The sequence below is a fragment of the Cetorhinus maximus genome, chromosome 23 (assembly GCF_964194155.1).
Source record: "Cetorhinus maximus chromosome 23, sCetMax3.hap1.1, whole genome shotgun sequence".
Lineage (NCBI taxonomy): Eukaryota > Metazoa > Chordata > Chondrichthyes > Lamniformes > Cetorhinidae > Cetorhinus > Cetorhinus maximus.
Window position 1 is genome coordinate 26,881,412 of NC_135901.1, and position 27,486 is coordinate 26,908,897.

Consider the following 27,486-nt stretch of genomic DNA (forward strand, 5'->3'; position numbering starts at 1 on the left):
AGGTTCGGCCATCGCTACCAGCTGGAAGCGCGCCCGGTACGCTCGCACCAGGGGTGGGGGGGAGAGGCCGTCGGCCTGCACCGCCCGCGGGGTGGCCTTCACCCAGTCCTCCACCCTGCTGGCTCACCAGCGGCTCCGCGCCGATGACGAGAGGAGCTTCAGGAGTGCCCCCCCACCACCCCCCACCCCACCGGTAACTGACGCAGCACCACCGCGTCCACACCGGGGAGAGGCCGTTCGCCTGCCCCAAGCGCGGGAAGGTGGTGGGGGGGGTGGTTCATTCAGCCATCCAGCCTGGCCAAGCGCCGGCAGCTCCACGCCGAGGGGTTGGGGGGAGGCCGTTCCGGTGCTCGGACTGTCAGAAGAGCTTCAAGAGCCCTTTGGGGGCCTGACTCAGCACCGGCGCAGTCACACCGGGGAGAGGCCGTTCACCGGCCCGGTGTGTGGGGAGGCCTACACGCGGTCATTCACACTGCTCCTACACCAGCAAGTTCACTGCTGACTGCAACGGTCTGTTTGTGCTGTTACACTCACATCCTGGGCCTGGGTGCCTTTCCGACGTGGGCAGTACTGGTCTCCTTATTTAAGGAAGGGTGTAAACGCGTGGGAAGCCGTTCAGGGAAGGTTTACCGGACCAACGCCAGGGATGGGCAGCCTGTCTTATGAGGGAAGGTTGGACAGGCCGGGCTTGTGTCCGCTGGAGTTTGGAAGAGTGAGAGGCGACTCGATTGAAGCCTTTAAGATCCTGAGGGGGTCTTGACAGGGTGGATGTAGAGAGGATGTTTCCCCATGTGGGAGAATCTAGAATTAGGTGGGGGGGGTCACTGTTTAAAAATAAGGGGGTCGCCCATAGAGGAAGGGGACGAGGAGAAATTTTTTTCTCTCGGAGGGCGGTGAGTCTTTGGAAATCTCTTCCTGAAAAGGTGGTGGAAGCAGAGTCTTGGAATATTTTTAAGGCAGAGTTGGATAGATTTTAGGTAAACAAGGGGGTGTTGATAGGTTATCGGGGGGGTGGGGGGTGGGGTGGTTGGTGGGATGCAGATTTCAGGTTACAATCAGATCGGCGATGATCCTATTGAACGGCGGAGCAGGGCTCGAGGGGCCGAGTGGCCCTCTCTTGCTTCTTGTTCCTATGTTAAGTAAAACCTGTAACCGGAGCTCTTGCTTCAGTTTTTTTGTGAGATGCATCCGTGACGTCCTTGAGAGGAATACTTGCATTCACAAACACCGCTTCTCAGGCCACTCAATGCCCAAAAGTGCATTGCAACCAATGAAGTATCTCAGAAGTGTAGTCATGGCCGGAATGGATGCAACATGACAGCCGCTTTGAGCACCACGAGCTCCCACACAGAGCGATATAGGGGTGAAATGGTGGCGTGGCGGTCATGTCACTGTACTAGTAATCCACAAGCCCAGGTTAATGCACTGGGGGGGTGGGGAACACAGCTTCAAATCCCACCACGGTTCAGCTGGTGGAATTTAAATTCAATGAATAAATTATCAAGCTCGTCTCGGTCACGGTGACCATGACAACCGTCATCGATTGTCGTAAAAACCCCATCTGGTTCACTGACCCTCCCCTTTAGGGGAAGGGGAAATCTGCCGTCCTTACCCGGTCTGCCCTACACGTGACTCCAGACCCACCCCACAGCGTTGTGGTTGACTCTTAACCGCCCTCCAAAAATGGCCGAGCAAGACACTCAGTTCAAGGGGCAATTAGGGATGGGCAGCAAATGCTGGGGCCTCGCCAGTGACGCCCGCGTCCCATGAAGAAACAAAGGAATTTCTATTCATGCTTTGGACTTTGGAATCAAAAACACAACTTCTAAATTTGCAGATGACCCCAAATTGGGGGTGGGGGAATGGGTTGTGGGGAAGGTAGTCAATGAGGAGGACTGCAACAAATTGCAAGAGGATATTAAACGTGCGTAATGGGAAAATAATTGACAAATGTAGTTCAACACAGGTAACTGTAAGGTATTGCGTTTTGGCAGGAAAAATTAAGGGGGTTACATATTTGTCAGGAAGATATAATAATTTTCATAACGTTATTGGAATTTATTGTAGAGTAATAGTGGGGCCTGTGTCAATGGGTCCGTGTGTGTGTGTGTGTGTGTGTGGGACTTAACCGAATTAAAGGCAGCTGGTCTGAAGGCTTTGATGTATCAGAAGATAGGTTTGAAATGTTAAGTAGGCAAACATAGGTGTAAAGGGAACACTTGCATTTTTAAATAAACCCAGACTAGCTTGAATACAAAAGAGGGAGTGAAATGTTTCACCTATCCAGGAGAAGTTAAGAAACAGTGTGTTTATTTTTCCCAAGGATTACTGGTAAAATTGGTAGTATTTTAGATTTTTTTATTATGAGAGAAATAGTGAAACAATGGGAATTTGCCTTCAAAGGGGAAAATAGGTATAAAGGAACGAAGGCTGTGTGTAAGGATAGGCATTGTAAGATCTAACAAGTGTGAAAAGCCTCCTGCATCTAAGCCTCCAGCTGCTGTCTACAAACTGAAGTTAAGAAAACTTACTTTGAATTGGATTGTTCGGGGTGTCGTGTTTCTTTGCCTGGGTCTTCTAAAATCTAGGTGTCTTACTGTTTCCTTAACAAAAGTGTAACTGGGAGTTAGATTAACTAGGGGTTCAGAAGTTATCATAGTAGTAATTTGTAGATCTATGTATGTGCTTCAAATCATTTCTTCGATTAATAAAGGTTTAATTTAGTTTTGTAAGAAACCTATAAGACTTGGCGGTCTTATTACTACAAGGCACACGTCTTGAACCAAATACAAATTGCAAAACAGTTGTGGCAGTTGTTTCAAGTTTCCCTTTGCGAATTGAGCGGCTCAGCATTTACCATTGGCTGTGCCATAACATATTACCTAACAAATTGTTACGACCGGTATGGTTGGAGTGCGCGTATGATCCAGCCCCACTACTCCACAGGCCATACCATTAATTTAAAATTTTGATTTTCTCACCAAAATAGCCAATTGTCCATTCCCCCTACCGCTGCCCGGAACAAAAGAGTCTTCAACCAGGTTTCTTTCAATAAACTCAGAACAATTGTTTATTATAAAACAAAACTTTTTATAACAAGTTGCAAGTACTGGTTAACACACAATTGTAATGGGGAAGTATACCTATCTATATCTTCCTAAAGAATTCCCCTAGCACACACACAGACAAACAAAGGTCAAACAGATAGTGTCTCTCTGCAGAGATGAACTTTGGAAGTTGGCCATTATAAAATAAAGGGATGATGTTCGCAGGGTCTCGAGGCTGTCGGCTTGGAGTTCCCTTGTGTGGAGATGGACCACTGGTCCCGGTGGACATCTGGAAGTTCTCACCAACTGGTCTCAGCTTTGTAGGTCCACATGCAGACCAGTTGCACTCAGATGAGGGTTCTCTGGCTACAGGTTGATAGCCACACAGAATTTTTGGCAAGGTAGAGAGAGAGAGAGAGAGAGAGCCAGTTAGGGTAGCCTTCCTTCCTCAGCTTGTTTCCCAACAAGACGGCTTTCAGAACAAGCAGGTCCACAGCTTACGTTTCTTTTCCTCCCTCCCATGTGATTTCCAGCAAGTTTCCAACCTTTGCCTTCTCAGTTTTTAGAGTGATTGATGTTGAAAACCAACCAACCAGATCTTCCTCAAGTACCATAAAGGTCAGGTGAATACTTGGCAGAGGCCTGCTCGTCGACAGGTCCAAGGTGAACTTATGACTTTTTCTAAACAAAGATATATCGCAGGTTAGCATCAAAATGTACAGGTAATGCCATGTCCTGCCACCTTGTCAAAGAAAGATCCAGCCTTGAGAGAAATGATTCATGCAAAAATGTGAATCCAACTGGGATAGAGGAGCGAAGGAATCTCGGAGTACCAATACCTCAGTCACTAAAAAGTGTGCCGCAGGTTAGCAAGACCATTGAAAAAAAAAAGCCAACCAAGCCCTCAACTTTATTTCCAGAGCGATTGAATTGAAAAACAAAGGAGTTATGCCATTCTCGTCGGAGACCACACTCGGAGAACCGAGTACATTTCTGGTTATCTTATTGTTCAAAAAAGATGCAGAGACACTGTAGAGGGTGCAGAGGAGATACACCAGGACCAGAAAGTGAGGGCGTGTATATATCCGGATTGGACGAAGAGGCTGGGTCTCTTTTTCTCCCTCCTGAACGGAGAAGGCCGAGGGGGTATGTTAAAAATCATTGAAGGTTTTTTAACGGAGAAGACGCAGAGACAATGTTTCCGCTGGTTGGGAAAGAGAACAACTAGAGGCCGTCAATATAAGATAGTCACCAAGAAACTGAGTAGGGAATTCGGAGAGCGGTGAGAATGTGGAACTCGCCCGCCACAGGGAGCGGTTGAAGTGGAGAGTGCAAGTGCATTTCAGGGAAGCAGGTCATGAAAAACAGACCTGAATTTCCCTGGCGCCTTTCACCACCTCAGGACATCCCCCAAAGCTCTGCACAGCCAATGGAGTCCATGTGAAGTGTCATCGCTATTGTACCTTAGGAAACCTGGCAGCCAGTTCCTGCACAGCAATACCTCAGAACTATAACAACGGCCGATAAGCATTTTTTTTTTAGGGATGTTGATTGAGGGACAAGCGTTGACGCAGGGACAGTGGGGAGAACTCCCACCCCCCCATCCCCAACCCCCGCTTTTCAAACCAGTGGCAATGGGATCCACCCGGGAAGGCAGACTGGGCTCAATGTTTCATCCTGGAAGGATTAGCAACAACTTACATTGATACAGCACCTTCAGTGTAATGAAATGTTCCAAGGCCCTTTGCAGGAGCCTTATGAAACAGTGCACCACCGATGCACAGTGGCAGCAGTGTGTGTACCATCTACAAGATGCACTGCAGTAACTCAACAAGGCTCCTTAGACAGCACCTTCCAAACCCATGGCCACTACCATCTAGAAGGACAGCAGATAGATGGGAACACCACCACCTGGAAGTTCCCCTCCGAGCCACTCGCCATCCTGACTTGGAAACATATCGGCCGTTCCTTCACTGTCGCCGGGTCAAAATCCTGGAACTCCCTCCCGAACGTACCTACACCACACGGACTGCAGCGGTTCAAGATGGCAGCTCACCTACTACCTTCTCAACGCCAACTAGGGATGGACAATAAATGCTGGCGCAGCTAGCGAAGCCCCACATCCCGTGAACGAATCAAAAAAAAATGACATGAGGAGATATTAGGTCAAATGGCCAAAAAACTTGGTCAAAGAGGTCGGTTTTAACAAGCATGTCAAAAGGAGGAAAAAGACGTATAGAGGCAGAGGTGTGTGTGTGTGTCAGGGGGTGGGGTGGGTCACTGGGGCATGTATATTCCAGAGCTCGGTGCCTAGGCAACTGAAGGTACGGCCACCGATGGTGCAGCGATTAGAGGAGGGGGTTGTGAGGATGAAGGGACTTTCTGTGACATAGGGTAGTTTGGAGGACCCCAGTTTACGGTGGGGGAGTGGGGGGGGGGCGTGGTTGAATGTGGGAGACCAGCCAGGAGAGCGTTGGAATAGACGCGTCTGGGAGGTGAAGACGTTGTGGATGAGGGTTTCAGCAGCCGATGAGCTGAGACAGGGGTGGGGTCGGGCAATGTTCCCGAGTGGGAAATAGAGGGTTTGTGCTTGATGGGAGTTAGGTTTCTAAAGAAAGTTGGAGGTTCAAGTGGACCGAAACAGTAACCCCTTTTCTCTCTCCGTGGGTGCTGCTGCTGGCTATTTTCCAGCCCTTATTTCTAGTTTTTATTTCGGATTTCCAGCATCCGCAACATTTTCTCCGAACCCTTGTGGTTGTTGTTTTACTTCCAATGGAGGCGCTGGATAAATGCAAGTTGTTGTTGTTGAGTGACTTTGGCGGGGCCAATGTCACAATGGGGGGGCGGGCCCAGCCCAGCTGATCTACAAGAGAAGGCCCCGCCCCTTTGCCACGATTGGTTGGAGGACCAGTCGCCAGCTCGGTCCTCCAAGCTCCGACCTCGCTTTCCTATTGGCCGGAGCCCCTGTCCGTCAGTGCCGCCCCTCGGCGATCACGCGCTGCGACGCACTCCTGCAACGTCATGACGCAGAGACGCGATCTGACTGACTCCGGGGGTTGTCCGTGAAGACTGGCGGGTTCGAAAGATTCTATTAAATCGGTTTTTTTTTTGCCCTTTTCCCCCGATTTCGCCCTCGTCCCTCCCTCTATCGCGCCCGGTGTTTTGAAGCCCGTCGAATGTGCCCGAAACGCTTCTCGCCCTCCGACGTCGATCCCGATGATTGACGTGCGCCCGGACCAATCGATGTTTAGATCCGTGGTGGGGGGGAACTGAGTGATCCCTCCAGCCAATCGGCGGGCTTAAAACCGATCGGAGGACCACCGGTCCTCCAACCAATCAGAGCGGGGGGGGGGCGGGAGCAGGCTCAGATGACGTCACTGACTGCAGCCTGGACCTGGAGAGGAGAGCCTCAGAGTGTTTCATTGCTGGACAGATTGTTCTGATAAAAGCAAAAAACTGCGGATGCTGGAAATTCAAAATAAAAATACCTGGAAAAACTCAGCAGGTCTGGCAGCATCTGTGGAGAGGAACACAGTTAACGTTTCGAGTCTGTATGACTCTTCAACAGAACTAAGTAAAAATAGAAAAGAGGTGAAATATAAGCTGGTTTAAGGGGGGGTGGGACAAGTAGAGCTGGATAGAGTGCCAGTGATAGGTGGAGAGAACCAAAAGATGTCACAGACAAAAGGACGAAGAGGTGTTGAAGGTGGTGATATTATCTAAGGAATGTGCTAATTAAGGGTAGAAAGCAGGACAAGCAAGGTACAGATAGCCCTAGTGGGGGTGGGGTGAAGGGAAGGGATCGAAATAGGCTAAAAGGTAGAGATAAAACAATGGATGGAAATACATTTAAAAGTGAAATGCTGACTAGATCATGAACTCTCTCCTCCATCCCCACCCCCTTTCCGATCTCCCTTTTATTTTCCAATAATTTATATAGATTTTTCTTTTCCCACCTATTTCCATTATTTTTAAATGTATTTCCATCCATTGTTTTATCTCTACCTTTTAGCCTATTTCGATCCCTTCACCCCACCCCCACTAGGGCTATCTGTACCTTGCTTGTCCTGCTTTCTACCCTTAATTAGCACATTCCTTAGATAATATCAGCACCTTCAACACCTCTTTGTCCTTTTGTCTATGACATCTTTTGGCTATCTCCACCTATCACTGGCCCTCTATCCAGCTCTACCTGTCTCACCCCCACCTTAAACCAGCTTATATTTCACCTCTTTTCTATTTTTCCTTAGTTCTGTTGAAGAGTCATACGGACTTGAAACGTTAACTGCGTTCCTCTCCGCAGATGCTGCCAGACCTGCTGAGATTGTTCTGATAGCTCCTTTAAAATTGTGACCAACACCCCTTCCCCTCCATATTCTGCTCTTAAATCAAATTTTTAAAAAGTGGGGTGGGGGGGGGGGGGCATAGGGAGTAAATTGCCCACTTAAAAAGGGACAGAGAGACCTCCTCTCCCTTTGTAGGATTTGAATTGCTTTGCAATATAAAGGGACAGCGCTGTCTGGAGGTAATGACATTTAAAGGGGCACTGCCGCTCTCTTGCGTCATGGTGGCTCCGGGGACAGGTGACCGTGACAGCGCCCTCACTGGTTCCCCCTATATCCCCCCCACCATCCTCGCTGACCGACACTGACCTCCCGGCCCAGCGCCGCCACCTCGATTTTAAAATTCGCATCCTTGTTTTCAAATCTCTCTCCGTGGCTGCCTCACCACCACCACCACCCCCCTCCCCCCGTGACCTCCCACAGCCCCTAAAACCCTGAAGCAAAGCGGAGTGAAGACCACAGTCAGGTCCGCCCAGACCTAATCCAACGGCGGGGCAGGCCCCGATGGGCCCAATGGCCTCCTCATTGCTCACGTTTCTTAGGATCGCGTGACCTCGATCGGGAACTCGAGGTAGTGAGTCGGTCGGTCGGTTGGTTCTGAATTCCCCTGCTGGACTTAACCCGACGTGAAACCTGTTTTTCAGGGCGTTCGTGAGAAGGAGGGCGGCTTGAGGAGGGAAGACCCGAGCCGAGCGTCGCGTCAAGCCCCTCGAATTCACCAGGCCCTGAACAGCGCGGGCCGCCCGCTCGCAGAGGAGGAGGAGGGGGCGATGAGCGACCGCGACGCGGGGAAGCCCCACGCCTGCTCCGAGTGCGGGCGCTCCTTCAGCCGAGCCTCCAGCCTGACGAGGCACAGGCGGGCCCACGCCGGGGAGCGGCCGTACGCGTGCGGCGACTGCGCCAGGAGTTTCAGCTTCCCCTCCGAGCTGGAGAAGCACAGGCGCAGCCACACCGGGGAGTGGCCCTTCACCTGCCGGGCGTGCGGGATGGGCTTCAACCAGCCAGGCCACCTGGAGGCGCACGGGCGGGTCCACACCGGCGAGAGGCCCTTCGCCTGCCCCGAGTGCGGGAAGGCCTTCACCCAGCAGTCGGCCCTGCTGCGGCACCGGCGCCTGCACACGGCGGAGAGGCCGTACGCCTGCCCGCGCTGCGGCAAGCGGTTCAGCCAGTCCTCCCACCTGCTGACCCACGCCCCCGTCCACTCCGACGAGAGGCCCTTCCCCTGCCCGGACTGCGGCAAGAGCTTCAAGAGGGCCCGGGAGCTGATGCAGCACCAGCGCTTCCACACCGGGGAGAGGCCCTTCACCTGCCCGGCCTGCGGGAAGGGCTTCACCGAGTCGTCCGCCCTGCTGGTCCACCAGCGCGCCCACACCGGCGAGAGGCCCTTCACCTGCCCCGTCTGCGGGAAGGGCTTCAGCCTCTCGTCCTCCCTCCGGGAGCACCGGCACGTCCACCGGGACGAGAGGCCCTTCCAGTGCCCCGTCTGCGCCAAGAGCTTCAAGAGCCCCAAGTACCTGAAGATCCACCAGGGCGTCCACAGCGACGAGAGGCCGTTCGGCTGCACCGCCTGCGGGAAGGGCTTCCGCAAGCCGTCCGGCCTGCTGAAGCACCGGCGGGTGCACACCGGGGAGAGGCCCTTCACCTGCGCCGCGTGCGGCAAGGGGTTCACCCTGTCCTCCAGCCTGCTGACCCACCAGCGGCTCCACACCGGGGAGAGGCCCTTCGCTTGCCCCGAGTGCGGGAAGGGGTTCACCCTGGCCTCCTCCCTGCGCGAGCACCGGCTCGTCCACAGCGACGAGAGGCCCTTCGAGTGCCCCGACTGTCAGAAGGGCTTCAAATCCGCCAGGGACCTGCGGAAGCACCGGCGGGTGCACAGTTAACTCCAGCGGCCGCAGGGCCGCCACGGCATAGGCCCCTCGCGCCAGCCCTGGCTCTTAGGGCCAGCCATTTCCCCCTCAGTGCCGTTCCCAGGCCTCCTCCCTCCCTCCCCGCGGCCCTGCACGTTCTTCCGTCTCGGCTGACAGTCGAACTCTGTGCTCAAAGCCACGGCTGCACCTGCCTCCGCCGCGCTCCTCAGCGCGATCCAGATCCTAACCGCTCGCTGTCTGAAAAATGTCCCCCCCCCCCCCCCCCCCCCCCCCGAACCATTCTCGCCACCGTCGCCTTTGCTTTTCCTGCCAATTGGCTGCAGTCGGTGCCGTCTGGTTCTCGATCCTTCCACGAGTGGGGAAACCGGTCTCTCCGCGAGATCTTCACCGCGCCCCCCTCCGAATCCGGCGGCAAAAAGAAAAGGGCCGTCCGAAATCGGCGGCGTCTCCCCACCCCCACCCCCCCCCCCCCCCCCACCGACCCCCCGAAGCCAACCGGCCCAGCGCCGAGACGCCAACCACACCAAACCAGCTCCGGCTGGGCGGGTGGGATGTATCGTGTGTACGCCGGGCTCCCAAAGCCACCGCAAACACTTGAGGCCCGGTCGCGGCCGGAAGACCCTCGGGAGGACAGCCGAAACGTTTAGGGACGTCCTCGGAGCAGACTCCCACCCCGCAGAGGTCGGACATTCCCGCCACCGACGGAAACGGGGGCCGCTCGTCCGGGAAGGCGCCGAACGCCACCGAGAGGCTTCACCCACCCGGGGGGGACGGGCAGGGGCCGAGTCGAGGGGGTCGGGGGAGAGAGAGTGGCGCACAAACCTCCCAACGCCCCACCCCCTTCAAGCTCCACCTACCCCCGCCCCCGCGGCAGAGTCTCCACCGAACTGGAGCGGAAGCCAGCTCTCCTCGGTCCTGAGGGACTGCCGACAAACCGGAAAAGGCGAGGGTCAGATCCTGCTTTCAGTGACATTCGAGATTCATCTCCCTCTCTCCCCCTCTCTCTCTCCCCCTCTCCCTCTCCCCCTCCCTCTCTCCCCCTCTCTCTCTCCCCCTCTCCCTCTCCCCCTCTCCCTCTCCCCCTCCCTCCCTCTCTCCCCCTCTCTCTCTCCCCCTCTCCCTCTCCCCCCCTCCCTCTCCCCCTCCCTCTCTCTCTCCCCCTCCCTCTCTCCCCCTCCCTCTTTCTCTCTCTGTCTCCCTCCCCCCCTCCCTCTCACTCTCTCTCCCCCTCCCTCTCTCTCTCCCCACCGATACAGACTGGCTCACTGAGCTTTTCCAGCATTTTCTATCTTCATCTCAGGTCTCCGGGATCTGCAGTATCTTGATGTTGATCCTTGTTAATGATGGTGATTGTGGGAATTGCAGGCAAGGTGGGGAATTGTTGATGCTGACATTAATAATCACCAAAGACCAGGCAGGATTTTGATATTCTGTATCGGATGTCTGCTGAAAAATAAATGCTTCTGTCTTCATGCTAAACAAAGATTGTGTACAAGATTATGAGTTGGGCAGGGTGGATAGGGAGCAGCTGTTCCCCTTCGCTGAAGGGTCCGTCACGAGGGGGCATAAGTTCAAGGTGAGGGGCAGGAGGTTTAGGGGGGGGATGTGAGGGAAAACTTTTTTACCCAGAGGGTGGTGAGGGTCTGGAATGCGTTGTCTGGGAGGGTGGTGGAGGCGGGTTGCCTCATATCCTTTTAATAAGTACCTGGATGAGCACTTGGCACGTCCTAACATTCAAAGGCTATGGGCCAAGTGCTGGTAAATGGGATTAGATAGGTAGGTAGGTCAGGTGTTTCTCACGTGTCGGTGCAGACTCGATGGGCCGAAGGGCCTCTTCTGCACCCTGTGAAAGGACAAAGTGGCTAACGTGGGCCTGACGGACAAGACAAACATGGCCTGAGGTGGAAAATCTGCGTTGTTGGTGTAGCTTCTGGGCACCGCACTTTCAATAGGATGTACTCCCCATGGAAGGAGTGCGGTGCAGACTGGCCAGAATGTTAGCAGAGCCTCGGGGGTGAGGTTTTATTTCCCCCCATTCTTGGGGTGTGAGCGTTGCTGAAGGGGCCACCAGCGCTGTTAGGCAGGGCGTTCCAGGATCTTGAGCAGGCGACGGTGAAGGGACAGCGCAATAAGCTCCAGGTCACGACGGTGTGCGGCAAGGGTGGAAATAACGCTCGTTTCTCGAGGGCCGCTTTTCGATTCTTGGGGGCTACTTTTTGGTTTGCAGGGATTCTTTAGACCTCAAGATTTTAAGTTAGAAACCAAACTCTTCACCACACCCTCTCTCTCTCTCTCTTCCCCTCCCCCCGTCACCCTAAGAGTCCTGCTTCTCCACCCAATCCTGCCTCTCCTTCCTCTCTCTCTCCCCTCCCTCCATCTCACTGATACAGCCAGATCCTCTTTACCTGCACTGGATCCACCGCCATCTTGTCCTCCCTCTCCTCTCCGCATCCTCCGATGGCGGTGCTGACATCCCAATTCTCGTCCTTTTCTTTTGTATCGAAATAGGAGGGTTCTTGTAACTGGGAGAGGGGTGAGGAGGGGACTGTTGATCGGTAACCCCGGTGCCTCCTCCCCAATGGATGCCAGACACAGCCCCCTTACCCCCCGCCCCCATTGAAAAGCACACAAGTCGAAAAGGATTTTAAAAAAATAATTGATTCCAAAGAACCGACAAAAAGTGTCAACTATCCATCAAATCCCAAATTTTGTGGTTCTGCTCTCAAGGGAATTCCTTCCGTCTCTTTCTCTCTGACACTAGGGGAGTCTTGCTTTTGGTTTCAGTCCTCCTGTCCCTGCCATGCTCCCTCCCACCCTCTCTGCTCCAGCTCCTCCAATCACATGTCCCCTCCCTCCCACCCTCGCTGCTCCAGCTCCTCCAATCACATGTCCCCTCCCTCCCAGCTCCTCCAATCACGTCTCCTCCCACCCTCGCTGCTCCAGCTCCTCCAATCACATGCCCCTTCCCTCCAACCCTCGCTGCTGCAGCTCCTCCAATCACATGTCCCCTCCCTCCCACCCTCGCTGCTCCAACTCCTCCAATCACGTCTCCTCCCTCCCAGCTCCAACTCCTCCAATCACGTCCCCTCCCTCCTACCTTCGCTGCTGCAGCTCCTCCAATCACATGTCCCCTCCCTCCTACCCTCGCTGCTCCAGCTCTTCCAATCACATATCCCCTCCCAGCTCCAACTCCTCCAATCACACGCCCCTTCCCTCCAACCCTCGGTGCTCCAGCTCCTCCAATCACGTCTCCTCCCTCCCACCCTCGCTGCTCCAGCTCCTCCAATCACATGTCTCCTCCCTCCCACCCTCGCTGCTCCAGCTCCTCCAATCACGTCTCCTCGCTCCCACCCTCGCTGCTCCAGCTCCTCCAATCACATGTCTCCTCCCTCCCACCCTCGCTGCTGCAGCTCCTCCAATCACGTCTCCTCCCTCCAACCCTCGCTGCAGCAGCTCCTCCAATCACATGTCTCCTCCCTCCTACCCTCGCTGCTCCAGCTCCTCCAATCACATGTCTCCTCGCTCCCACCCTCACTGCTCCAGCTCCTCCAATCACATGTCTCCTCCCTCCCATCCTCGCTGCTCCAGCTCCTCCAATCACGTCTCCTCCCTCCCACCCTCGCTGCTCCAGCTCCTCCAATCACGTCTCCTCGCTCCCACCCTCGCTGCTCCAGCTCCTCCAATCACGTCTCCTCCCTCCCACCCTCACTGCTCCAGCTCCTCCAATCACGTCTCCTCGCTCCCACCCTCGCTGCTCCAGCTCCTCCAATCACGTCTCCTCGCTCCCACCCTCACTGCTCCAACTCCACCAATCACATGTCCCCACCCTCGCTGCTCCAGCTCCTCCAATCACATGTCCCCTCCCTCCTACCCTCACTGCTGCAGCTCCTCCAATCACATATCCCCTCCCTCCCAGCTCCAACTCGTCCAATAACATGCCCCTTCCCTCCAACCCTCGCTGCTCCAACTCCTCCAATCACGTCTCCTCCCTCCCTCGCTGCTCCAGCTCCTCCAATGACATGTACCCTCCCTCCTAGCCTCGCTGCTCCAGCTCCTCCAATCACATGTCTCCCCCCTTCCACCCTCGCTGCTCCAGCTCCTCCAATAACATATCCCCTCCCTCCCACCCTCGCTGCTCCAGCTTCTCCAATCACATATCCCCTCCCTCCCACCCTCGCTGCTCCAGCTTCTCCAATCACATGTCTCCCCCCTTCCACCCTCGCTGCTCCAGCTCCTCCAATCATATGTCTCCCCCCTTCCACCCTCGCTGCTCCAGCTCCTCCAATCACGTCTCCCCCCTTCCACCCTCGCTGCTCCAGCTCCTCCAATCACGTCTCCCCCCTTCCACCCTCGCTGCTCCAGCTCCTCCAATCACATGCCTCTTCCCTCCCACCCTTGTGCTCCACCTCTTCCGATCACACATCCTCTCCCTCCCACGTCAGCCCCTCCAATCGCACATCTCTTCCCATCCTCACTGCTCTCCCAGTCATAGATTCTGTCTCTCGAGGAGCAGCAAGAGGAGGGGGAGGGAATCTGCAATTGGAGGTGCTGGAGCAGCCAGAATTTATCATATGGGGGTGAACTTTCTTGAATTTCTCAAACACCCCTCGCCCCCCTCCCCGTCTTTGCTTTCTCACAGACTTGTCGTGAAGTTTCGACGGCGAATTATCCCACCGCCCCTGTGTATTTTGATCTGTGCTGTGCGGCTTGGAGGGGAACTCGCAGGTGTTGGCATCCCCATGCGCCCGCTGCTCTTTTCCTTTTGGGTGTTAGAGGTCGTGGGTTTGGAAGGTGCTGTTGAAGGAGCCTCGGTGAGTTGCTGCAGTGCATCTTGTAGATGGTACACACACTGCTGCCACTGTGCGTCGGTGGTGGAGGGAGTGAATGTTGGTGGATGGGGTGCCGATCGAGCGGGGGCTGCTTTGTCCTGGACGGTGTCGAGTTCTTGAGTGTTGTGGGAGCCTCACTCATCCAGGCGAGTGGGGAGAGTATCCCATCGCACTCCTGACTTGTGCCTTGTAAATGGTGGACCGGCTTTGTGGGGGGAGTCAGGAGGTGAGTGACTCGCCGCAGGATTCCCAGCCTCTGACCACACAAAGAATCTGAACGGCAGAACGTTACGCACTGTCGGTCTCACGGGAGACGCCCAGTAATGCGCCGAGACCGGGTAATGAGGATTTGCGAGATGGGATCTTCCTCTTCCATTCTCAAGTCAAGTAAACAGGTTAAGAGTGGAAATTGCAGAGGCACTGGCCCCAAATCTTATCAATCCGCCTTAGATACAGGGAGTGGTGTCAGAGGACTGGAAATTTGCAAATGCCACAACCTGGTTCAAAACAAAAGGGTGGGAGGGTAAAAGCAGCAGCCCAGACCACCTGGTGAAAAAGTTAAGGGCCCGAGTTTTATCTCAGCCTCTGCAGCAGCTGCGGGATTTTGCTTTGCCCCGCCCCTTGGGTCGACGTCAGAATGGGCCCGCTGCCCACCTGAGTTGGAGGCGGGGCCGCCAGCTCCGACCCGCGCTCTCCCTATTGGTCAGAGCGTACGTCAATCACCGCTCACGCCCCGCCCCCCCGAGATCACGTGCTCCGCACTTTACAGCGACGCCGTCGCGTCCTTCCCCACCGGGGGCGTCCCCCGTTATGCACGGTAGGACTTTCAAGGCTTGTATTGCATTTGATCCGCTCTCTCCCCCCGCCCAGCCTCTCCAACCCCTACCCCATCCTCGGGCTTGCTCAGCCGCTCGGTTTGATAAAGTTCACTTTCCGTCCACGATTCGGCCTCTCCATGGCCGCCCTTGCTCTGCAGAGCAGTGCGCAGGCGCGGTGCCGGCCAACCGCGCATGCGTGGCGCCCGGCAAGTGATCTGCATATTTAAAGGGGCACCGTCCCTGTGTTCACCTGATTTAAAGGGACAGAGACACTTGTAAGAAAGATTGATTACAACACCGGGAGCGCGGGTGTTTTTGTTTTGGAGCAACGGAAGAATGTAAAGTTAGAGAATTCTGAAATCCTGCATTTCTCCTGCAATTTATTATTATTATTTTTTAAACACAGTCCTCAGCGACGCAAACTTGTTTTACAGGGAGAGGGTTCGCAGACCCGACGGCACAGCAGTCTGACCGAGTCGCGCGATTCATCAGGATGTGAAGGCCGTCGGCGAGCATGGAAGGGGAGAGCAGCACGCGCCGCGCGGACAAACCCTACCCGTGTTCCGTGTGTGGACGCACTTTCAACCGACCGTCTGACCTGGGGAGGCACAAATGCAACCGGAACAGGGAGAGGCCGTGTAAATGCGGGGACTGCGGGAAGGGGTTCAGTTACCCCTCCGAGCTGGAAACTCATCGGCGCAGTCACACTGGGGAGAGGCCGTTTACTTGCTCCGTGTGTGGGAAGGGATTTGTTCGATCCTGCAACCTGCTGTCGCACCAGCAGGTTCACAGTGGGGAGAGGCCATTCATCTGCTCTGTGTGCGGGAAGGGATTCACTCGATTTTCCCACCTGCTGAGGCACCACAAAGTTCACACTGGGGAGCGACCCTTCACCTGCTCCTTGTGCGGGAAGGGATTTTCTGAGTCATCCGACCTGCTGAAACACCAGCGAGCTCACACGGGGGAGAGGCCGTTCACCTGCCCCAAGTGCGGGGAGAGATTCACTCAAATCTCCCACCTGCTGAGACACCAGCGCACTCACACTGGCGAGAGGCCGTTCACATGCTCCGTGTGTGAGAAGAGATTCACTCAGGCATCCAGCCTGCTGACGCACCAGCGGGCTCACACCGGGGAGAGGCCCTTCACCTGCTCGGTGTGCGAGTTGAGATTCACTTCGGCCTCCTGCCTGTTGGAACACCAGCGACTTCACACCGGGGAGAGGCCGTTCCCCTGCTCCGTGTGCGGGAAGGGATTCACTCAGGCCTCCAAACTGCTGAGGCACCAGCGGGTTCACACCGGGGAGAGGCCGTTCACCTGCTCCCTGTGCGAAAAGGGATTCGCCCAGTCATCGACCCTGCTGAGACACCAGCGAGTGCACGCCGGGAAGAGATCGTTCACCTGCTCCACGTGTGGGAAGGGATTCACTCGATTTTCCAATCTGGTGAAGCACCAGCGAGCTCACGTGGGACTGCACTGCTCCGATTCTGCAGTTATTGCTGCTGTTAATCAGATTCAGGAGTGAACCTTGGTTAAATGATGAGATCGGGGAAGCGTTGTTGGTGACGTTGCTGCTAACGACAGTAACTGGGCTGGAGTTGACAGAATTTGCATCTATAGAGCTCCTCTCACAGTCTCAGGACATCTCCGTGAGCAGGAAGCCTCCGCAAACAGCAACGTGATCATGACCAAAGATGATCTGTTTTTAGTGGCGTTGGTTGGAACATTGGCCTCACCGGGGAGAACTCCCCTGCTCTCCTTCAAAATAGTGGCCGTGGGATCTTCCCCATCCGCCTGAGGGGGCAGACGGGGCCCTCAGTTTAACATCCTCATACCTCCTCCTGTGGCTCGGGGCCGTCGCTCCTGTGAAGCTCCTTGGGGATGTTTCTCGCTGCGCGGAAGGAGCTTGATAAACACGAGACGGATGGGACGTGGATGCACTGGAGCCGATGACGTTTTGTGTGCGCGATCGCGCAGAAACTGAGCTCCGGGTCACTTTGTCGATCCCTCCTCCGAAGCAGATGAGAAAACGGGCCTTTCCTTTTCAACGCCCGGGAAAACTAAGCCCCTCTTCCCACCGGCTCTCGCAGCGCGACACCCCCATCCGCCGATTCGAGATCGACGCCGAGACGCTGGAAAGCATTCGCCGATTTCTGTTTCTCGGGAGCCTCCTCACTCACGGAGGCGGGCAGGTAGACGACCATATTCATCGCCGCCTCTAAACGTGCCGGCTCGAGTGAGGAGAAGAGCGTTTGAGGTCGACTGGTAGACGTTTACAGCACAGGAGGAAGGCCATTCGGCCCATCGTGCCCGCGCCGGTCAGCAAAGATCTGGCTGCACTGGTCCCATTTTCCAGCGCTTTGGCCCATAGCCCTGGAGGCTACAGCAACACAAGCGAATATCTAAACGCTTCTCACATGTAACGAGAGTTTCTGACTCGACCTCCCCCCCCCCCCCGCCAACCAACTTTCAGGCAGTGAGTTCCAGAAAAGCTTAAATTCGAGACAGAGGTCATGGTTCACCCCGGGCAGCGGTGACCCCCGTGCTCCTAAAGGCTTCGGAGACTCGGGCAACCTACAGCTGGCACTTCCAAGCGTTGGAGAAGTCCCGCCAGCAGTGCCTTCGCAAGACCCTCCGAGTCCAGCGCCAAGAAAGGCGGTCCGGCTGCAGCGTCCTCTCCTGAGCCAACCCACCCAGACCCAAGGGGCTAACCACTCTTAAACCGGCTCCGCTGGGCGGCTTCCTGACCACCGGACTCCCGAAGGAACTGTTCTACTCGGAACTCGGTCACAGCAGGAGGACCCTCCCCCCCCCCCCCGGGAGGACAACGGGAACGCATCCGGGACGTCCTCCGAGTGCCCCTGAAGAGGTCGAACATTCGCCCAGCCCCCCACTACTGGGTGACCCCGGTTCGCAGCCGACCCGAACGGCGTAGGCGTCGCCCGGGAAAGCGCCGGACGCCTCGAGGGAATGTTCGGCGGGAGTGTCGAAGTCGAGGCGTCGGAGGGAGTGCGCGGACCTCCGAGCGACCCGTCCGCCCCTGCCCTCTCTCCGGCGCTGCCTGCCCCCCCCCCCCCCCCCCACCCGCGGCATCGCACGTCTGGGAACCCATCGACCCGGAGTGGGGAGCCAGTCACTCTCGATCCTGAGGGGCTGCCCGGGAGGAGGAGGAGGAGAGGAGGTGAATCTGACCCAGCTGCTGAAAGCCGATCAAACGGGAACAATTGTAGAAGCTACACCAAAGAGCAAGGGGGTGCGGGGTGGGGTGGGGTGGGGGTTGGGGTGCGGGGTGGGGGTGCAGGGTGGGGGTGCAGGGTGGGGGTTGGGGTGCGGGGTGGGGTGGGGTGGGGGTTGGGGTGGGGGTTGGGGTGGGGGTTGGGGTGGGGTGGGGGTTGGGGTGGGGGTGCGGGGTGGGGTGGGGTGGGGGTTGGGGTGGGGGTTGGGGTGGGGGTTGGGGTGGGGGTGCGGGGTGGGGTGGGGGTTGGGGTGGGGGTTGGGGTGCGGGGTGGGGTGGGGGTGCGGGGTGGGGTGGGGTGGGGGTGCGGGGTGGGGTGGGGGTGCGGGGTGGGGGTGGGGTGGGAGGGGTGCGGGCAGGGGTGTGGGGGGTGGGGTGTCAAGAAAAAAACAACAACAACTCGGGATGAATGAATCAGATTGTAAAATGCCTAAGGGCACCTGTGGGGACCTGTCCAGCTTCTGTAAAGGGAGTGGGGAGGGAGCACTGAACCACAGGGCGACATGTCGTGTGTCATTCCCATCTCCTGGTGTTACTAAAACCCGACTTCGATGTAACGACGACTGGAAAATAAACTGAACAATTGGGGAAGTTGTGTTGAAGTGACCCCAGTGGAAGGAGCAATAATTCCCCCCCCTCCTCCGAACCCCCCCCCCCCGCCAATCACCCTGTAACATTAACTTGAACCCTCCCCCCATCATGGTGCTAGCTAACCTCCCTCTGAGGACCACGGTCCCAGCTCTGTTGAGGTGCAATTCCATCCATCTACGGTTGCCACACTTTGTTGCACCCTTTTTCCCGGAACAGTCTTTGCTCCCAGGGCGCTGTGGATGTACTCGAGAATCCATTCCTCCTGAGACGTCCCCGCACTTACCGATACTGAAAACTGCTTCGAGATTGCCAGAACTCTCACCACCTCCGCCCCCACAATCCCCTCTCCCCGGAGGATCCCTGCCCTGCCCGATTCCACACACCCTGGCCTCCCACATTCCAACAACATCCTGGCACGGGGCGGGGGGAGGCGGTTAACATTGACCAGAAACTGAACTGGACCAGCCATACAAATACTGTGGCTACAAGAGCAGGTCGGAGGCTGGGAATCCTGCGGAGAGTCACTCACCTCCTGACCCCCCCCCCCCCCCCCCCACAAAGCCTGTCCACCATCGACAAGGCACAAGTCAGGAGTGTGATGGGACACTCCCCACTTGCCTGGATGAATGCGGCTCCCACAACACTCGAGAAGCTCGACACCGTCCAGGATAAAGCAGCCCCCGCTCGATTGGCACCCCATCCACCAACATTCACTCCCTCCACCACTGATGCATAGTGGCAGCAGTGTGTGTACCATCTACAAGATGCATTGCAGCAACTCACCGAGGCTCCTTCGACAGCACCTTCCAAACCCACGACCGCTACCATCTAGAAGGACAAGGGCAGCAGACACACGGGGAACACCACCACCTGGAAGCTCCCCTCTAAGTCGCTCACCATCCTGACTTGGAAACATATCGGCCGTTCCTTCACTGTCGCCGGGTCAAAATCCTGGGAACTCACTCCCTAACCTACACCACATGGACTGCAGTGGCTCAGGAAGGCGGCTCACCCACCACCTGCTCCAGGGGCAATTAGGGATGGGCAATAAATGCTGGCCTAGCCATGAACAAATAAAAAAAAACTTGCTTGATTTTTCTTTTCAATCACGGAGCTGGTTCGTTGTGGGGGGGGGGGGGGGGGGGCGATGTTGCGGTGATTCTGCCCCCTGGAGCGTGCGCTCTGGGAGTTCACAGCCTCCCATCCCGTGAGTGGGCAAGAACTTGGCAGAAGGAATATAATGTGGGTGAGTGTGAGCTTATCCACTGCGGTGGAAGGAACAGAGGTGCAGAGTATTTCTTAAAATGGTGAGAGGTTGGGAAGTGCTGATGGCCAAAGGGACCTAGGTGTCCTTGTTCATCAGTCAATGGAAGCTAACATGGAGGTGCAGCAAGCAATTAGGAAGGCAAATGATGCGTTGGCCTTTAGTGCAAGGGGATTTGAGTACAGGAGTAAAGACGTCTTGCCGCAGTTGTGGAGAATCTTGGAGTTGTGGAGACCGCACCTGGAGGTTTGTGTACAGTTTTGTACAGTCTCCTTAACTAAGGAAGGATATGCTTGCCATAGAGGGAGCGCAGTGGAGGTTCGCCAGACACATTCCTGGGGTGTCGGGATTGGCCTACAAAGAGAGACTGAGATTGGGTCTGTATTCTCTGGAGTTTAGAAGAAAGAGCGGTGATCACATTGAAATTACAGAATTCTTAATGGGCTAGACAAAGTAGATGCAGAAATCATGTTTTCCCTGGCTGGGGGAAAGGCGGGACGAGGGGGTGGGGGTGGGGGAGGGTTGTGGGTAGGGTGTAGAACCAAGGGACAGAGTCTCAGAATAAGCAATAGGTCATTTAGTACTGAGATGAGGAAGAACTTCACTCCGAGGGTGGCGAATCTTTGGAATTCTCTAGACCAGAGGCCGACGGCGGCTGGGTCATTTGAGTGTGCTCAAGACTGAGATCGATAGATTTCTGGAGACTAATGCCATCAAGGGATATGGGAATAGCGGGGGAAGTGGCATCGAGGTAGACCATCAGCCCCGATCTTGTTGAATGGCAGAGCAAGCTGAAGTGGCCTACTCCTGCTTCTATGTCTGGCTGCTCCTGGAGCTCGGAAGCCCAGAAGTTTGAGTTTGAGCGACTGGAGACGTTCACCACAGCCGCGGTTCCCCAGGTCACGGGAAGCGGGCTGGAGTTCCCCCGCAGCAGAGAAATTGGAGGTCCCGTCATTATGCTTGATATATAACCAAGTGTAAATAGATAAACTTTTGGGCATTCATTCTAGACATTTATAAACTTTAATTATTTTATTGCCTGAGATTCCCTGTCCCCAGGGCAGTCCCAGCTCTGTGTTGACTCAGCTGCTCTCTCACCTGGTTGGGGGGGCCAGCGCCTCACAATCCACGTCAACACACCTGAGCTCCGCTCCACGCCCCGCCCCCTTGCCGCACCGCCGTTGGTGCGGGTCCTCCAGCCCCGCCCCACCCTCCCTATTGGTCAGGGCGAACGTCCGTCACAGGTCACGCCCCCTCCGCGCTCCATAGTGATCACGTGGTCCGCACACCGTCGTCGTTGTCGTCGCTGCGTCCTCTCCGCTCAGTGTCCCGTTGGCCACGGTCGGACTGTCAAGTTTGTAATTTATTCGATTCCCTCTCTCTCCACCCCCCACCCATCCTCGAGCTCACTCACTCGGTCTGGAAAAACTCACTGTCCGTTCGTGATTCGGCCTCTCCATGGCCGCCTTTCCCCTCCCGGCCGCCGCAGTCCAGCGCGCAGGCGCAGTGCCGGCCCGCTTGTGTTTCGGCCGGCCGAGCATGCGCAGGACGCCCAGCCGGCGCTCTGCATATTTAAAGGGACACTGTCCCTCTGTGTTCACCTGTGATTTAAAGGGACAGTGACACCCAGAGAAACTGATTTCAATACAGAAAGGACGGCGAATGGGTTTTGGGGCAACAGTAGGAAGAATCTGAAACTTTCGAATTTAGCCACAATCTGGAAGTCCCCCCCCCCGAGCCACACTCGCCGTCCTGACTTGGGAATATATCGGCTGTTCCTTCCCTGTCGCCAGGTTGAAATCCTGGGAACTCCCTCCCTAACAGCACGGCGGGTGTACCCACGCCACCGGGGCTGCAGCGGTTCAAGAAGGCGGCTCACCCACCACCTTCTCAAGGGGCAATTAGGAATGGGCAATAAATGCTGGGCCCGGCCCAGCGAGGCCCACATCCTGTGGATGAATAAAAAAGTAATAGTTACAGCACAGAAGGTGGCCATTCGGCCTGTCAATATCCGTGCTGGATCTCTGCAAGAGCAATTCGTCAAGTCCCACTTTGCCAGCCCTTTTCCTGTTAACGTGCAAGTTTTTTCTCATTGGGTGGTTATCCAATTCTCCTCTGAAAGCCTTGATTGAATCGACATCCACCACTTTCCTCAGGCAGTGCATTCCAGGTCCCAATGACTCCACTTCGGAAAGGTTTCTCCTCATTTCGCCATTGGACCGTCCACCTTAAACCCGTGACACCTGGTCCTCGATCCTTCCACGGATGGGAACGGTTTCTCTCTATCTGCACTGCCCAGACCTCTCGATTTTGTTTTCTAACAATAATCACCGGTTTAAACTTGCCTTACAGGGAGAGGGTTTGCGGACGGGAAGCTCAGACCAGACACTGCGTCCATCTGACTGAGTCACTCGATTCATCGGGACCTGAAGATCGTCGGCGAGCATGGAAGCAGGGAGCAGCACGCGCGGCGCGGACAAACCGTACCCGTGTCCCGCGTGTGGACGCGGATTCGACCGACCGGCCGACCTGGGGGGGCACAAGTGCAACCGTAACAGGGAGAGGCCGTGCAAGTGCGGGGACTGCGGGAAGGGGTACAGCCACCCCTCCGAGCTGGAAATCCATCGGCGCAGTCACACCGGGGAGAAACCGTTCGCCTGCTCCGTCTGCGGGAACGGATTTACGCAGTTTTGCCACCTGCTGACCCACCAGCGGGTCCACACCGGGGAGAGGCCGTTCACCTGCCCCACCTGCGGGAAGGGCTTCACCCAGTCGTCCACCCTCGTGAGGCACCAGCGGGTCCACACTGGAGCGAAGCCCTTCACCTGCTCCGAGTGCGGGAAGGGGTTCGCCCAGTCGTCCCACCTGCTGACCCACCGGCGGGTCCACACTGGGGAGCGGCCGTTCACCTGCTCGGTGTGCGAGAAGGGGTTCACCGAGTCGTCCCAGCTGCTGAAGCACGAGCGCATCCACACCGGGGAGAGACCGTTCGCCTGCTCGGAGTGCGGGAAGGCATTCGCTCGGCCCTCCAACCTGCTGACCCACCGGCGCATCCACACTGGGGAGAGGCCGTACACCTGCCCCGTGTGCGAGAAGGAATTCGCCGACCCGTCAGCCCTGCTGAGCCACCGGCGGGTCCACACCGGGGAGAGGCCGTTCACCTGCTCCGAGTGCGGGAAGGGCTTCACCCAGTCGTCCCACCTGCTGACCCACCGGCGCGTCCACACCGGGGAGCGGCCCTTCACCTGCTCCAAGTGCGGGAAGGGCTTCACCCAATCGTCGGCGCTGCTGACGCACCAGCGGGTTCACTCCGGGGAGAGGCCCTTCACCTGCTCCGTGTGCGGGAAGGGATTTAATCGGCCGTCCAACCTGATGAGGCACCAGCGAGTCCACACGTGACCCCACCGCTCTGATTATGCTGCTGTTAATGAGACTCAGGACTCAACCTTGTCAAGTATAAAATTGGGGGACCGTTGGTATGGCTGTTGATAACCGCAGGAACTAGGCTAGAGCTGACAGAATTTGCATTTATATAGCTCCTTTCGCCACCTCGGGACCTCTCCGTGCGCAGTAAGCCTCCACAAACAACAATGTGACAATGAGCAGAGATGACCTGTTTTCAGTGAGATTGGCTGAGGGCGAAACATTGGCCTCACCGGGGAGAACTCCCCTCTCGCCTTCCAGATAGTGGCCGTGGGATCTTTCCCGAGGGGCCGCCTCGGTTTAACAACCTCGCATCTCCTTCCGTGGCTCCGAGTCATCCCGCCTGTGGAAGCCCCTTGCGATGTTTCTCACTGCGGGAAAGGAGCCCTAGAAATGTGAGATGAATGCGACGTCACGGACGTAGGTGTGCTGGGCAAAGCTGAACCAGGTGCTGCCTGCCGTTGAGAGCCGAACACACGGGAACCGTCAAAGAGCCTGGAGCGAAGAGAGAGAGACCCAAAGAAAGCCGGGATGAATAAATATGATTATAAAGTGTATGGGAATCTGTCCAGCTTCTGTATAATAACAACGCAGAGAGTGGGGAGGGCTGACCTTAATATCTGGGGACATGTTGTGTACCATAGCTATCCTCTGGTGTAATTAAAACCCAACTTCAATATAACAACAACTATTGGAAAACTGAATTTTATATAATGCCATAATATATTGCCATTATATAATGAACACAAAGAACGACAAAGAATGGTGAAAAGGTTAATGAGGAGGGAGAAATTAAGAGTATGAGAGAGAGCTAGCTAGAAATATAAAGGCAGATAATAAGAGTTTCTACAGGTATTTAAGAAGGAGAAGAGTAAGCAAAGTGAGCGTTGACCCTCTAGAGACTTGAGTCTGGTGAATTATTAATGGAAAATAAGGAAATGGTGGACGGACCCGAACAGATTTTTGCGTCTGTCTTCACTGTAAAGGGTACAAATAACATCCCAGAAATAATTGTGAATCGGGAGGTGAGAGGGAGGGAGGAACTTAAAACAATTACAATCACCAGGGAAATGGTACTGAGAAAATGATTGCAACTAAAAGCTGGCCGGTCGCCAGTTCCTGACGGACTTCATCCGAGGGTCTTGAAAGAAGCGGCCGCTGAGATAGTAGGTGCACTGTTTTTAATTTTCCACAATTCCCTGCATTCTGGAAAGGTCCCATCAGATTGGAAAAATAGCGAATGTGACTCCTCTAATCAAGAAAGGAAGGAGACCGAAAGCAGGAAACTTCAGGCCGGTTAGCTTAAACGTGTGTCATTGGGAAATGCCGGAACCTATCCTGAAGGAGCGGGGGCACTTGGAAAATCTCCATGTAATCAGGCCGCGACAACAAGGGTTTTATGAAAGGGAAATCATGTTCGACTAATTTGGATAAAAGCAAAATACCGCGGATGCTGGAAATCTGAAACGAAAACAGAAAATGCTGGAAAAACTCGGCAGGTCTGGCAGCACCTGTGGAGGGAGAAACAAGAGTTAACTTCTCGAGTCCGTGTGACCCTTCTTCAGAGCCGAAAGGAAGTCGAAATGTGATGAAATTTATACTGTTTAAGGGGGGGTGGAGCAGGTGGAGCTGGATAGGAGGCCAGCGATAGGTGCAGGCAAAGGAGGGATTGACAAAGATGTCATGAACCAAAGGTCAAAGGGAGTGTTAATGATAGTGGTTAGTGCTAATAGGTGGCATAAAGGCTTTCTTACACTAGCACTAACCATTACCATTAACACTCCCTTTGTCCTTTAGTTCATGACATCTTTGTCAATCCCTCCTCTGTCCCCACCTATCACTGGCCTTCTATCCAGCTCTACCCGCCCCACCTCCCCCTAAACAGTATACATTTCATCACATTTCCACTTCTCTTCAGCTCCGAACAGGATCATACGGACTCAAAACGTTAATTCTGTTTCCCTCTCCACAGATGCTGCTGGATCCGCTGAGTTTTTCCAGCATTTCCTGTTGGGAGTTCTTTGAGGAAGTATCAAACAACCAGGATAAAGGGGAACCTGTGGATGTGCTGCACTTAGATTTCCAGAAGGGATTTGACAAGGTGCCACATCAAAGCTACTGTGCAAAATAAGGGCTCATGGTGCAAGGGGGTAACATATTAGCATGAATGGAGGATTGGTTAGCTAACAGGAAACAGAGAGTAGGCACAAATGGGTCATTTTTGGGTTGCCAAGATGCGATGAGTGGAGTGCCATAGGGATCAGTGCTGGGGCTTCAACTATTTACAAATTATATCAATGACTTGGATGAAGGCACCGATGGTATGGTTGCCTATTTGGCTGGTGACACAAAGGTAGGTAGGAAAGTAAGTTGTGAAGTGGACATAAGGAGTCTGCAAAGGGAAATGGATAGGCTAAGTGAGTGGGCAGAAATTTGGCAAAATGGAGTACAATGTGGGAAAATGTGAACTTATCCACTTTGGCAGAAAGAATAGAAAAGCCAGCATATTATTTAAATGGAGAACTGTGAGGTACGGAGGGATCTGGGTGTCCTGGTACATGAATTGCAAAAGGTTGGTATGCAGGGGCAGCAAGTAATTAGGAAGGCAAATGGAATGTTGTCATGTATTGCAAGGGGAATGGGGAATATAAAAGTAGGGATGGTTTGCTACAGTTGGGAACAGGGCCTTGGCGAGACCACATCTGGAGTAATGTGTGCAGTTTTGATCTCTTTATTTAAGAAAGGATTATAAATGCGATAGAAGCGGTTCAGAGAAGGTTCACTCGACTGATATCTGGGATGGGAGGGTTATCTTGTGAGGAAAGGTTGGAGAGGCTGGGCCTGTACCTATTGGAGTTAAGAAGAATGAGAGGTGATCTTATTGAAACAAAGAACAAAGAAAAATACAGCACAGGAACAGCCCCTTCGGCCCTCCAAGCCTGCGCCGATCATATTGCCTGTCATACTAAAACATTTTGCCCTTCCGGGGTCCGTATCCCTCTATTCCCATCCTATTCATGTATTTGTCAAGCTGCCTCTTAAACCCCACTATTGTACCTGCTTCCACCACCTCCTCTGGCAGCGAATTCCAGACACTCACTGCCCTCTGCGTAAAAAACTTGCCCTGTACATCTCCTCTAAAGTTTTCTCCTCTCACCTTAAATCTATGTCCCTTAGTAATTGACTCTTCCACCCTGGGAAAAAGCTTCTGACTATCTACTCTGTCCATGCCACTCATAATTTTGTAAACTTCTATCAAGTCGCCCCTCAATCTCCGTCGCTCTAGTGAGAACAATCCGAGTTTCTCCAACCTCTCCTCATAGCTAATAACTTCCAGACCAGGCAGCATCCTGGTAAACCTCCTCTCCAATGCCTCCATATCCTTCTGGTAATGTGGCGACCAGAATTGCACGCAATATTCCAAGTGTGGCCTAACCAAGGTTCTATACAGCTGCAGCATGACTTCCCAGCTTTTATACTCAATTCCCCTGGCGATGAAGGCAAGCATGCCATATGCCTTCCTGACTACTTTATCCACCTGTGTTGCCACTTTCCTGTGAACCTGTACACCCAGATCCCTCTGCCCGTCGATGCACTTAAGGGCCATTTACTGTATAATTCCTACCTGTATTTAGACCTTCCAAAATGCATTACCTCGCATTTGTCCGGATTAAACTCCATCTGCCATTTCTCCGCCTGGGTCTCCAACCGATCTATATCCCGTTGTATCCTTTGACAATCCTCTTCACTATCTGCAACTCCTCCAACCTTAGTGTTGTCTGCAAACTTACTAATTAGCCCAGTTACACTTTCCTCTAAATCATTTACTTTTACTACAAACAGCAAAGGTCCCAGCACTGATCCCTGCGGAACACCGCTAGTCACAGCTCTCCATTTAGAAAAGCACCCTTCCACTGATACCCTCTGTCTTCTATGACCAAGCCAATTCCGTATCCATCTTGCCAGCTCACCTCTGATCCCATGCGACTTTACCTTCTGTACCAGTCTGCCATGAGGGACTTTGTCAAAGGCCTTACTGAAATCCATGTAGATAACATCCACTGCCCTTCC

At 54.8% G+C, this 27,486-nt stretch overlaps 3 protein-coding genes across 3 annotated transcripts in view; 2 read left to right on the forward strand and 1 right to left on the reverse strand.

The window, feature by feature from the left end:
- The window catches only part of LOC144697423 (uncharacterized), a 512,621-nt gene that overhangs the window by 136,321 nt on the left and 348,814 nt on the right, over positions 1–27,486 (reverse strand). The window lies entirely within an intron of this gene.
- On the forward strand, positions 6,081–17,340 carry LOC144697921 (uncharacterized). Its single transcript, XM_078569883.1, has 4 exons — positions 6,081–6,123; positions 8,035–9,258; positions 10,559–10,623; positions 15,407–17,340. The coding sequence occupies exons 2-4, from the start codon at positions 8,161–8,163 to the stop codon at positions 16,425–16,427; spliced, it is 2,184 nt and encodes a 727-aa protein (XP_078426009.1). The 5' UTR covers positions 6,081–6,123; positions 8,035–8,160; the 3' UTR covers positions 16,428–17,340.
- LOC144697388 (uncharacterized) overlaps positions 21,253–27,486 on the forward strand; it is a 51,348-nt gene continuing 45,114 nt past the window's right edge. The window contains 2 exon segments of the mRNA XM_078569367.1: positions 21,253–21,346; positions 22,345–23,387. Coding sequence (XP_078425493.1) covers positions 22,438–23,387 — 950 coding nt within the window. The 5' untranslated portion in view covers positions 21,253–21,346; positions 22,345–22,437.

Coding starts and splice junctions, on each gene's coding strand:
- LOC144697921 (XM_078569883.1), top strand. CDS start 8,161: ATGAGCGACCGCGACGCGGGGAAGCCCCACGCCTGCTCCGAGTGCGGG. Junction 9,259..10,558: donor ACCTGCGGAAGCACCGGCGG/GTGCACAGTTAA, acceptor TCTTCATCTCAG/GTCTCCGGGATCTGCAGTAT. Junction 10,624..15,406: donor GGTGATTGTGGGAATTGCAG/GCAAGGTGGGGA, acceptor CAGGATGTGAAG/GCCGTCGGCGAGCATGGAAG.